The sequence below is a fragment of the Festucalex cinctus genome, chromosome 7 (genome assembly GCF_051991245.1).
Source record: "Festucalex cinctus isolate MCC-2025b chromosome 7, RoL_Fcin_1.0, whole genome shotgun sequence".
Taxonomy (NCBI): domain Eukaryota; kingdom Metazoa; phylum Chordata; class Actinopteri; order Syngnathiformes; family Syngnathidae; genus Festucalex; species Festucalex cinctus.
Window position 1 is genome coordinate 4,048,459 of NC_135417.1, and position 13,146 is coordinate 4,061,604.

The 13,146-nt window shown below is 39.7% G+C and overlaps 2 protein-coding genes across 5 annotated transcripts in view; one reads left to right on the forward strand and one right to left on the reverse strand.

The window, feature by feature from the left end:
• LOC144022599 (metalloreductase STEAP4-like) overlaps positions 1-3,949 on the reverse strand; it is a 90,720-nt gene extending 86,771 nt beyond the window's left edge. For 2 of the 3 annotated variants that reach the window (XM_077527519.1, XM_077527520.1), the window contains exons 1-2: positions 3,812-3,949; positions 1,461-1,564 (exon numbers count right to left, since the gene is read on the reverse strand). The gene's annotated coding sequence lies outside the window, so the exon portion shown is untranslated. Of the gene's footprint in view, positions 1-1,460; positions 1,565-2,866; positions 2,938-3,811 lie in introns of those variants that run through there. The other variant, XM_077527521.1, reaches the window with a different exon arrangement.
• The window catches only part of znf804b (zinc finger protein 804B), a 79,177-nt gene that overhangs the window by 59,757 nt on the left and 6,274 nt on the right, over positions 1-13,146 (forward strand). For both annotated transcript variants that reach the window (XM_077527518.1, XM_077527517.1), the window contains exon 2: positions 5,787-5,924. In XM_077527518.1, coding sequence (XP_077383644.1) covers positions 5,787-5,924 — 138 coding nt within the window. The remainder of the gene's footprint in view (positions 1-5,786; positions 5,925-13,146) is intronic.

Here is a 13,146-nt window from a genome sequence, read left to right on the forward strand (position 1 = left end):
AACTCGTAGTTTGGAGTTATGTCTTTTATGACACCAGTCTTGAAACTTTTCTGACACACCTCATATAACAAAATAATAAAGCCGTCAGGCACCAATGAGACTGTTTTGCCTTTAAAACCCATGGAATAGCATCTGCACTTTTTAGACAACAGTCTATTGGACTCTATGTACGGCAACACACATTTTTGGCAGAAAGATTAGGCAGTTTTCGGTCATATTTCAAGATGCTGGCACGCCATCTTGAGGAAAAATAATCTAATTCTTAAAATGTGTGATAATGTGTGACTTAGGGGTGTGCTCAAAAAATCGATACGGCAATATATCGTTGCGGGCCTCATTACAATACACGTATCGATACGCAGGCGACAGAATCGATATTGCTCGATGACTTTAAATAGGTAGTTAACCTATTTGCCTTTGCAGTTTGTATTGTACCTAAAAAAAGAAAAACCAGCAGCGTCTTTGAAGTTAATTGCCTTCAATTAATGCAAAAAATAGCTCACCAGTGATTGGACACTGTGTCTTGCTAAGAAAAATTAAAGCAGAAGAAGAATATCAACATTTATTTACTTATAAACTTAACGTGACACGTGTGTCTTAATGTACCCGTTTTCCTATATTTTGTTTCAAAAACAAAATAGAATGTGTTCATGAAAAAAATGCTGTTTTTATTTCCCCAAATATTTCAAATAAGCACATTTTAGAGCTGTAATTATAATACTATAATATTTTTGCTCATATCGGCTCATGCCTATTAATAACTTTTCCCGGCGTGTCTGTGAAAACTGCTCCTTGCTCTACAGTGCGTACACATTTAGACCAGGCATGCCGCTTGGTGGTAAACCAGAAGAACTGCTAACAAAAACATTTTTGTCATCCAGCATAATAAACACATCCTTTAGGTATACACATGACTGTTATTATCAAATGCAAGTAAATGAATGTGAAATATCGGGATACGTATCGCCTTGAAGATCAAGTATTGGGCTACATATGTATCGCGATACGCATCGTGACCCCTGTATCGCGATACGATACATATCGTGACCCCTGTATCGCGATATGCATCGTATCGTGGCCCCCTGTATCGCGATACGTATCGTGACGCCCTGTATCGCGATACGTATTGTATCGTGACCCCAGTATCGTGATACGTATCGTATCGTGATCGCTGTATCGCGATACGTATCGTATCGTGAGGTGGGTAGCAATACCCAGCCCTAGTGTGACTTGATGTCATTCCAGCAAGACAGCACGTATAATTTGAAGAGTTGCTGCCATTTTGTGTTAGCATAGTGACTGGAAGTTAGCATGTAACCGTATCCCAAACTAGCAAGTACATAGTGTCCATTAATAAGTCATTAACCAATCCAATTGAAGAAAAACAAGAACGCAACATCCATAAAGGAGTGCTAGTATGAGTCTCGTGTGGAGGAACTTGCACACAATCCTGAACTCACCTCCATCAAACACCTTTGGGAAAACCCACAACAGGCTGCGAAAGACCCTCAAGTCCAATAGCAATCCAAATCCTGAAAGGAATACAATCGTCCATACAGCGCACCTGCAGATTGAACAAGACAAACGTAATTTCATTCATCTTTTTTTTTTAAATTAAAATCACCTTCATATGCACATCAGGGATCATTAGTCTCAATGGTAATAATACAGTAATGTGGAACTGTGATATAGACTGTCACCGTACGACCCGGCCTCGCTTCACAGAGAAAGGCGTTAGACAGAAGGAGAAAAGGGCAAATGGGGGGCTATAAAAGGAGGGTAACGAGTATGGCAAGAGGATGGAGTTGGAAAAAGAAGTCGAGAAAGAAGTGACAAGCTCAAATTAAATTCCCATCATGTCAGTGTAGAACAGAATTCAATAGTGTTTATTGGCAGACCCTAGCCTGGGGGAAATTACATTCTGAAGCGGAGCATGGAATGAACGCACACACACATACACACACACATATACCGTTTGGATACACAAACACACGTCGACTGTGCACAATCCTGCATATCTTCAGTCCAAAGGAGGGTGGAAAAAAAAAAATCCAGTGGCAGATGTGAGCATGCCGACTAGTGATGTATCCCCCTGGGGTCCACGTGCCAATTGTGTACTGTCTGTCCTTGTTCTGCACACATCTGTTGTGAGTTTGTTTCTCTGATTCTTTTCTTCACACAAAAACATCAACCGGGACATGCATGGATATTCACACACAAAAGTCCAAGTGGTGCATTATGGATGATCAGTATTGCTGTTTTTTTTGTTTTTTTTTCCCCCCCACAATTGTCATTTTCTCTGCAGATTTGACTTTGATGTAACAGAGGGCCTTACTTGCATTCAAACAATAATAACAATTATTATTTTATACAAAAAAACACTTTTGTCTCATGTTAGACATATTTTCTGGTTCACACTGAATAGGAGAAAAATGTAAATATTTTGAGAAATATCATAATAGTGGGAGGAAAAATAATAATTGCATGAAATTGTAAATAATTGTTTAAAAAAAAAAAAAGATATGTTTGTTGTCAACCTCAATTTCCTATACTAAGTGCCTTGAGGATGAGGGGAAAGTTTTTAGACTGGCCAAGCATGTCTCTAGGCCTAAACCCTATCGAACGTGTCTGTGGCGTCCACTAAATGGAAGCTGGAAAAACGCAAGGTCTCGAAAACCTGCCAGCTCTGTGATGATGTCATAGACATAAAAGGTCATTCCATTGGCAACCTGTGAAGCTCTGGTGAACTCCATGCCCAAGAGAGTGAAGGAAATAATGGGGACTACGCAAAATATAATAAACAATATATACAAATAAGAAATAAGACACTTTCTTTTGGGAATTTTTCACTTAGTGGTGTACTCACTTTTGTTGTCAGGGGTTTAGCTATTAATGGCTGTATTTTAAGTTATTTTGAAACACAACATGCCTTGACAATAATAAACAATTAGAGACATAATAAAATAATAATTAGAAGAAGAAGAAGAAGAAGAAGAAGAAGAATTAGAAGAAGAAGAAGAAGAAGAAGAAGAAGAAGAAGAAGAATTAGAAGAAGAAGAAGAAGAATAATTAGAAGAAGAAGAAGAATTAGAAGAAGAAGAAGAAGAAGAATTAGAAGAAGAAGAAGAAGAAGAAGAAGAATTAGAAGAAGAATTAGAAGAAGAATTAGAAGAAGAAGAAGAAGAAGAAGAATTAGAAGAAGAAGAAGAAGAAGAAGAAGAAGAAGAAGAATTAGAAGAAGAAGAAGAAGAATTAGAAGAAGAAGAATTAGAAGAAGAAGAAGAAGAAGAAGAATTAGAAGAATTAGAAGAAGAATAATTAGAAGAAGAAGAAGAAGAATTAGAAGAAGAAGAAGAAGAATTAGAAGAAGAAGAAGAAGAATTAGAAGAAGAAGAATTAGAAGAAGAAGAATTAGAAGAAGAAGAAGAAGAAGAAGACAACAAACTGGTAACATTTGGTGTTGTAGAACCTCCAACGTAAATAAGTCATGCTAGCAAGCCGTGGCTAAAATCGGCTTGTTTTGGAACATTTACGTCAGAGAAGGGCGCGGCTTTTGTCACAGGGGTGAGTCAAATAAGGTTGTATTAAAACCCTCCTTTATCCTACAATTTTATACACTCAATCCAGCTATTTTTTTATACCAGTTATTTTGTTTCAGGGAACTGGTGGCCAGTCAATCTCAGGGCACCTAAAGAAGCCGCCATCCGAACTTATTCACTTAGTGGGAATGAAACCCACTCTGCCGCCATGAAATTGAAACAAGTGAACCACTACACCATCAGAGACGTCACACTCACAAAGTCTTACTTACCACTATATATATATTATTTAAAAACACAACACAAAATGGTTATTTGTCCATCTCCACTGTATGTCACTGTAAGCAAGGTGTACATACAGACGAAAGGCTGGCAAGTAAAATGAAAGATGTCTATAAACAGACGTGTACGTGTGTTCTGCTCCTCCTCCTCCTTCCCCCTCCCTTTTCTTGTGCTCACCTGCTCCTGATTGTGCCACTCACCTGCACCTCGTTATCCCTGATTACCCCATGTACTTAACCTCGTATCTCATTCTGTCTCACCTCCAGCTCATTGCACATTTTCTTATTTCATTCATTTAAACATTCCTTGTTCTTGCCACTGGCTCCTTGTAAGCTTCAACCCTGTTTGATTATTGACCTTGTCTTTTTTTTTTTTTTTTTTTCCTCATGTTTCTGGATACCGTTGCCCTGGCTGACAGCCTACTCGTGTACCAGCCCAGCCTGTTAATTAAACAGCGTGTTTTTTGGAACTCTTTTGCCTCTGGTTCTTCCTCAAGGTCCTCTTCTTGATATCTATAGTGCTTATTCTCATTAGAGTTGATATTTTAGCTGACTTAGGGCAAGAGCATGCCTTTGTATGTTACATTAAATTCATCATAAAATTAATGGTAAATTTATCCAATCCATGATGGCCCAGTTTGACTCCATCCATCCATCATTCATAATAAGGGTTCACAGGTGACCTATAGCCTATCGCAGCTGATGACGGGTGGGCTACTCACTTGACTGGTTGCCAGTCAATGGCTCACATCGTCATTGACGCCCCGTTCACATGAAAGACCATTTCAATGTTTCCGACGGTGTGGTTTCGGAGCTTGAAACCAATAACTTTTGGAACTGGTCTCCAGAGTGGGAAGATTTCGATTTTTGGCCGATTCGATTTTTTTGGCAATTCGATTTTTTTTTTTTTTTTTTTTTTTTGCCGATTCGATTTTTGGCCGATTAGATTTTTGCCGATTCGATTTTCGGACGGTTCGATTTTCGGACGATTCGGTTTTTGACGATTCGATTTTTGGCCGATTCGATTTTCGGACGATTCAATTTTTGACAATTCGATTTTTGACGATTCGATTTTTGCCGCTTCGATTTTTGGCCGATTCGATTTTTGCCGCTTCGATTTTTGGCCGATTCGATTTTTGGCCGGTTCAATTTTTGCCGATTCGCTTTTTGCCGATTCGATTTTTGGCCGATTCGATTTTTGACGATTCGATCACGATTCATCTTTGATTTTATACTTTCTTATACAGAAGGTGTCGATTTAATATTTACTTGGCTGGTATTTTAGAGTGATGATTGAACATTGTAATATGCTGAATAGTGAAACCGCCACACGACCTCGTGTAATGAAAACGCTGGAAGAGGAAGACGAAGATTATGATAATCGTGTGATGAAACATCATCAAGATGAGAATGCGGAAGAGAACATGGGGGAGGGGGAGGAGGAGGAGGGGGAGAAAGGGCTTTGCATGGCCCCTTTCGATAAATGTAAGAATCCTGATCATTTTTATCTAACGCTAGAATGCTTTAATACTGAATGCGGGGTGTTCTATAGACTCCTTACCATCCCATTATGTGAGTGGGATGAAAAGATACGTCGTAAAGAATCTGCAAAGATTACTGAGCTCTTTTATTCTTGTCGTCAATGGGTTAATTTTGTAGGAACCAAAAAACCCTTGATATTTGAATAGTGGCCGTTTACAAAAAAAATAAATAAAATAAAAACTCCTCATTACCCCACCCCCAAGACCCCTCCCACCCACCCTCTCTCCCTCTCTTTTCTCTAATATAAGGAGGCACATTTACCTGTTGCGGGACAGAAACTTTTCTCCGAGAATGAGGCCATCAATCAAATTTTGATCGCGCCGAACTAATACGGCATTCACTCCCTCTCTATTGTCATTCTCCCTTGTTCTATCTGACGTTTTGTGTGTGTGTGTGGGTGTGTGTGTGTGGGTGTGTTCCACAGGAGCGTACTGAGCGAGCGTTGGGCTGCTCAGTGGAGGATCTGAAGTCTCTTTTCTACTGCGAGCTGTGTGACAAGCAATACCTGCGCCACCAGGAGTTTGACAACCACATCAACTCGTACGACCACGCACACAAGCAGGTACATGACGAGATGCTGCTGCGCTTGTGCTGGAAAACACAAACGGGCATTTCTTACGATGCCCATGTTGTGGAATCATGCGTTGATGTGAATTCCTTCTTGAAGAGTGCTGCAATACAACCTCACACACTCTCATCAAATTCCAATTTCAATCAGGAGAAACTAATAAGAAAACGAGAGAGATGAGAAATAATGAAGGTCAATTAATATTTGATGTGAACAGGAGGAATAGACTGGTAGTTAGACGCCAGCAGGAAGCGCATGGCCTTGGGATGACATCTTATGACTTCTGATGCGAAGGAGTGATGACATCAGTGATGAAGAATGAGCCTCCAGGCAGAGATGTATATTGATGTGCATTAGAATGATGGGCATTTGCATTGGTGGAGGCGGGTCGAAACTGTGCCAATTCTGGGAACACGGAGTGAGGGAACACTTTCAGTGCTTGTGGAAAACATTTGCTTTTGAGTTTATGTTACAAATTCACTAGTTTGAATCTTTATTGCTTAAAGTATCTATGAAGTATACATAGATAAATGCACAGGGTCTTTTAGACGTTTATGTGGGAGGGAAATGCGGAAGTGTGAGGATGTATGCCTTGTTCAAGGACAATTTTAGCAATGCTTCGAAAGAAATAAATCTAATGAAGTAATTTTTTCCACACTGAATCACTGCCACTCACTGTTGGGGCTGTTTTTGTGCCGACATTGCCCAGAATATCATGTTGTACAAGATTATCCTATAAGATTATCATTTGATTCTCAGGTGTGTTATGAGTGGATTTGTCCCAATAACATGAATCCGTGAACTATAACATGGAACGGAACGTAGCCAATCAAAAAAGTGCCTTGACTGAGGAACGAGGAGATGGTCATAAATAAAAACAAACTCATCCTACCTAGATCACAACAAACATTTTCCAAAGCAAATCTTTTTTTTATTGGCATCGCCATTGAACAACTGTCCTGCTTCCCGTCCCTTCAGAAACACTTGGAAAACACCGGCATAACAAATCCAGTGGTGAAAAATTATTAGTTTTTGTGAGATCGTGTGTCACATGGATCACATGAGATTTATGTCAAGTGAGCATTAGTGGTATCACATTAGAGTGGTTTTGATCCTATTTGACTGACAGAACGTCTTGGGTTTTCCTTGTTTGCTCTGAGTTCTGCTCTGCCCCACTGTCGTATCGTGTTCCACAGGGTTCCATTTTCGGGTCGCTGATGTTGCCATTGTATTTGCTGTACTTGGGTTCTATCTTAATTCCATCCACTGCTATGCGGATGACTGTCAGATCTATGTTTTGAGTTTTGAAAAATCCTGGTGTCTGTACTGGGCTTATAAGACTTTTTATACTTACATAAAACGGCCTATCTCGTTCAAACCTTACTAATACTTTGATAAGATTATCTATCTATCTATCTATCTATCGAGCTATCTATCTATCTATCGAGCTATCTATCTATCTGGCTATCGAGCTAGCTATCTAGCTATCTATCTAGCTATCGAGCTAGCTGGCTATCTGGCTATCGAGCTATCTATCTATCTATCTATCTATCGAGCTAGCTATCTATCTATCTATCGAGCTATCTATCTATCTATCTATCTATCTATCTATCTATCTATCTATCTATCTATCTATCTATCTATCTATCTATCTAGCTAGCTAGCATCTATCTAGCCATCCATCGATCTAAACTAAAGAGCGTGTTTTTGGAAATTAGGACGAAGCCATAGTACTGTAGCCAAGGATCGAACCCAGGACATAAGAACGTTGAGGCAGATATGTGAACCACTAGTCCACCTGTTCCCCATTTTATGTAGTGTACTAATCATATCACAATATTAACTTGTAATAATTGCCACTGCATAATTTACAAATAAAACACTAAACAAGTAACTTTCCTTTAGTATTTCCTCCCAAAGAACAACTCCGGAGAACACACACACACACACACACACCAATAAAACAAAAACTATTAGTCATGACTCAAGTATGATTGTATTATTCCAGTTTGGACAAGATGAGGCCAATGGAGCGTTAAGAAAAGCCCCGGCAGCAGGTTCCCTCCTGCGCTCTGCTTTCATTCCCATTTTCATACACAAGCTGTACTTTGGACTAACAAGCTGAAAGTTCCGCTGTTAGCACACTCTCGTTCATCTTTGTGTTGTCATGCCAAGTGGTACAATAAACGTACAGACGCCCTAGCAGCGCACAAGCAATCTCTTAACCGAGCCAGCCCGCCTCCCGCTTCCAGACGCCCACACCGGGCCATGAAATGAACATTAAATAAGACTGTTCCCGCACTGTCATTGTTCTTTGGAAATGAATCGAAGCAACTGCAGGCCAATGTTAATGCTTTGTTTTAGCCAGCGGCGGGCACAGGAAACAAGCTGCATGAGGCACTGAGCTGACAGTAGCCACTGGCGCTGGCAGAACACACACACACACGCACAGCGGCATGCATGCTCACTGCCGAGCCAGCAGATGAAATTCCAGTTGAAGACAGCTTCCCTGCAGGAGTATCGGCTTTGGAGAATGGAAGCTGATTGCAACCCTTACCATCGATTCAGGGTTAAACATGTCTGCAATGAGCCCTTCTCAGCGTTTACAGCTGATGACTGAAATTACTCACGACGACGTAAATGCGCTCATTTAAATAAAGAGCAATCAAGACATTTGCATGGACGCATGCTTCAAAATGATGCGAGGCACCAAACAGCCTGAAGCTGCGCACATCGGAAGGAATATCGATTGGTGGGGATTGAGCTTGACAGCGAGCGGACACGCGAGGGGGCATGATATCAGAGGCGGAAGACATAAGGGTCCTCTTTAAAGGGGCGAAGAGGGCACCTGTGATGTTATTGCCCCCGCTAAATATAGCAACAGCATTCGTTTTTATGAGCAAACAATAACCTGGCAGTGCGATTGCAGCGGGAAGGAGCGTCTTCGCATATTCCTCCTGGCTCTCATCATCATGGACAGCTACGAGCACGCCAACTCTGATCTCATCCTCCGCCCGTCTTCCTCCTCGTGTCCGCTCTGGTTCATTATGGATGCTCCCCCGTGCATGAATATGTTTAATATTACTCACAGATCTGCCGTTAAAGACCCTCAAAACTTGACACGAGCCCTCAAATCAAACACACAGTATGATTGCGCAATAAACTGTGTCCATTTAATTGAGCATCTGAATATATTATTTTGATTGACACTGTTAGAGAGATATTGATTGTTGGCTTGTTAGTTAGCGCGCACTATGCTAAACCACACAATCCATTTCCATCTTTGAGGGATGGCAAAACAAGCCAAGATAAATATGTAGATAGTCTATCTGCATGAAAAAAAACATCTATAAATTATCTTAGATCCATGGATTTATTAGAATTTTCCATTACTTGAGTCAAGTCCCCCTTTTTCCACCGCCTCAGTATGCAAAGCGTAAAGTCCTACCAACGAAAATATTGAGGCCCAAGGTTGTTTTCACTTTTGTGAGAGGAATTTATTTTTTCTATATTTGCTCTTTGAGAAATGGTCTTTCCAACCACTTCCCAATATTTAAAATGGTAATCCCGCCACCATTCATGCACTCATGTTTTATGCCATTGAGTTCAGTTGTCAATAAAGAGCACGGCCCCACCACTGCTGAGTCACCTTGTGTCAGACAAGAGGATACCAAAATATTATTAACTCATTTGCTCCCAAAAACGTATAAATATGTTCTATTTTAAATGTTTTAAGTGTCCCAAAAACATAGTTGTACGTTTTGTTTTTTGTTTTTTAATAATGCTACAGCACACCAAAGGCTTTGATGCAGCCTCTCAACTGCAGTGAACAGGTGAAAAACTGGTCTTCATTACAAAAAACGACCAACAGATGGCAGCAGAGTATAAGAGATCAACCGGGGCCATGATAAAAACAAGCTGTTTCCCCACAATTCTAAACATATTAGTGAATAATGATGAAACGTTGCTAAATTCTAATGCTAATTGCTGCAAAACGTAAACGGATAGAAACATACTTTTTTTTTTCCTGATTAAAGAAGAGACTCTAATCTTTCTTTTAGTAGGTTCCACGTTTTTATAGCAAAAGAACACAATATTCTGCGGGCCTTGCAAAATGAGTCAAAATCCAGTAAAACAGACGGGAGTGTCAGGGAAAACGGTTGGGAGTGAATGAGTTAAAAAAATAATAATCAAAATATACTGTTTGCAGAAGAAGGGTAAATAGTACTAATATACAGTTAATGATGAGTAAATTGTTTATCGCTGTCATTTCATTTCAAGATGCAGCGTTTTAGTGCTTGACAATGGCAAACTGCACAATGATCCTTTAAAAAAAACAAAAAAACAAAGTGCACCTTTTCCCTCCTTACGTATGTCATATTCAAGTAACCAGGAAGTAGCCTGTTACCAAATACATTATTTTGTGATACAGTGCTTAGCATATATGAGTACACCACCTTCAAAAAAGGATAATATTTTATTCAATATCTCAATGAATATAAGAACAATTTCCAAAATTTTGACAAAATGTTTTCTGTGGAATATGCGCTTAACTCACAACATGAAAGTAAGGTTGACACTAGAATGTATAGATCAAAAAATCTTCAGTTTAATCAAATTCACATTCAAAAAATTACAACAACAAAAACAACTACATCTAGTATGTTCTATGACCTCCATGACTGTTATGGATAGGCAACATGTCTGCTAGGTCTGGAATTAACAAGTTGTCAGTCTTTTTCTTGGAGTCTACTTATTTGTGTAAAATGTTCTTTAATAAATTGAATTAAAAAAAAATACTTTTTTTGTGTGTAATAATTAACAAATCTTGTTTACAATCAATGGCCCACATTTGTGGGAGTATTTTGTAGTATAGTATCACATAGAAAATCTTATTAACTGGTACAGTGGTACCTAATGTTGATCCTAGCACGTGTATAAATAAGCCACACAACCCACAAGTGCTGCAGCATTAGTGTCCTCGGTGAGCTGATAGTGGGATGTTAAGCATCAAATGATAATGTAAAAAGACAAGCGCTTGTGTAAGACTCAGCACAGATTAACCTGACGTCTGTCATCTCCTGCTTTAGATCTAGGTGTGAAGGAGTGCGAGTGTATAAATAGATCCAATGTCTGAGGGGCTAATCTGATGTGTGCGCATGCAAGTGTGTCATACATTCTGGATCGTCGAGCATCGTCGTCAAATTGCGAGGTACGCCGCCGAACGAATGCAATAACGCGTCTCGTAAAAACACCCAATTGTGACGGTCAAAGCCGAGATTTTCCGTGTGTTTGAAAGTGTGCGACAAAGAGATCGGTGGACAATCCTGCGGCAATTCCCCAACTCCCGAGTCCCTCCTTAGCCTTTCGATGCAGACGAGCAAGACAATGACAGGCGCACGAACATGCACATGCACACACCTGCCAAGCGTGGATAAAGGAAGGATTACAGTCTGTCAGAAAAGGAAATCGGAAAAGAGTGACAAGAATCCTTGAGAGAAGCCGCACAACTACAGTGAAAGACACATTTCGCCGACATAAACGCGTGTAAACAAAACACAGCTAATTGTTATTTTTCACACCACTGTGATGTTTTCAAAGTGTGGGCCTTGAACGCATCACGGTCGCTCTAAATGGGTTCAATCTCAATGTTTGTTTTAATGCATAAACTTCACACAATTACAGTGGACAAGTGAAATATGACACAATATATCATAGACTGTATTATTCATACATTGGAATCTTGATTTAACAGACAGAAAATAGTGTACATTCCACTTTGTACAACAGTTCACACAAAATGTATCAACACTGATGTTTCTGCTAACAGACGTAAATATGTGGCGGCCATGTTGGCAGGGGCGGCGTTCTGACCAAAGACAATGGAAAGCATGGCCATTAGCTTAACGTAGGCGTAGCCAAGCAGCTCAAAAGGGGTGTGTCCTATCTACCTATAGTCACATCCGTGACTTTTGTTTACTCAGGCGTTTGTACACGTCTTTCGAACATGCTACACTAATGTTGGTACATTATACAGTGGTTTTTGTCAACCCCTACTCTATGGCATACAGTCGAGTTGGAAAAAAAGGCCAGCTGCCAGCAAGAAACGTTTGGATAAAATTGACAACTTTTCAAACACTTTCAAGTTTTTATTTATTCTATTTACAATAATTTTGTACTCTACTGCTGCGATTAGCTGGTGACCAGTTCAGGGTGTACCCGCCTAGTGCCCGAAGCCGTGTGGGATAGGCTCCAGCACCCTCCGCGACCCTTGTGAGGAGTAAGCGGAAAATGGATGGATGGATGGATGGATGGATGGATGGATGGATGCATGGATGGATGGATGTACTCTACTGGTCATTTTTAGGCCACCAGAAAAAGTACAAACAATAATTTTACACTGTTTTGGGTGTTCTTTCTTTCTTTCTTTCTTTCTTTCTTTCTTTCTTTCTTTCTTTCTTGTTAAATTGAGATTCCACTGTGTTATCATATAACATAAATCTTGGACACTCTCCATTGGAATCAATGGAAATATGTACGAATAAATAAAAATTTAGGTACGGTAAGTACACTGAAATTCTGGTGTATTAAAAAAAAAAATTGTTTTGTCACAATCACACTAAATTTTAGTGTTAAAATAGCTGAATTAATTGATTGATTTGACGCAATCAATTCATTGGACAACAACATCCCCCAAAATAATATTGCAAATCAAAGGATTGAGAGCAGTGACATGCAAAGGTGGGGTCCAACGGCCTGGAGCATCCCCCCCCCCCACGTCGATGGAAACATTTCCACGGGCAGCAAAGTGTTTTTAGTCGATCAATAAACAAGATGCATGTCAACCAGAAAAATATTCCAACCGCCCTCCGTCATTGACAGTAAATTTATAAAGGGGCGTAAAGTTCATCAGACATCACATAAATATCAACAGCAATTGGCAAAATCTTCCTTCTTTTTTTTTTTTTTTTTTTTTTTTTCTCATGGTTATTCCCAGGATGTCAAGGCAAAGCCCCAAAATAGATGCCACTAGATCAAAAGTCGAAACTCTTTAACTCTTTGACCGCCAAAAACGTTTAATAACGATTAGTAAAATCACAATGTATGCCGCCATAAACGTTAAATGACGTCATCTACATTTTTTTTTTTTTTTTTTTTTTAATCAATGTGAAGTGGAACGGCTAAGTGCAGCGCTACCTGGTCAATGGGGTGTGGA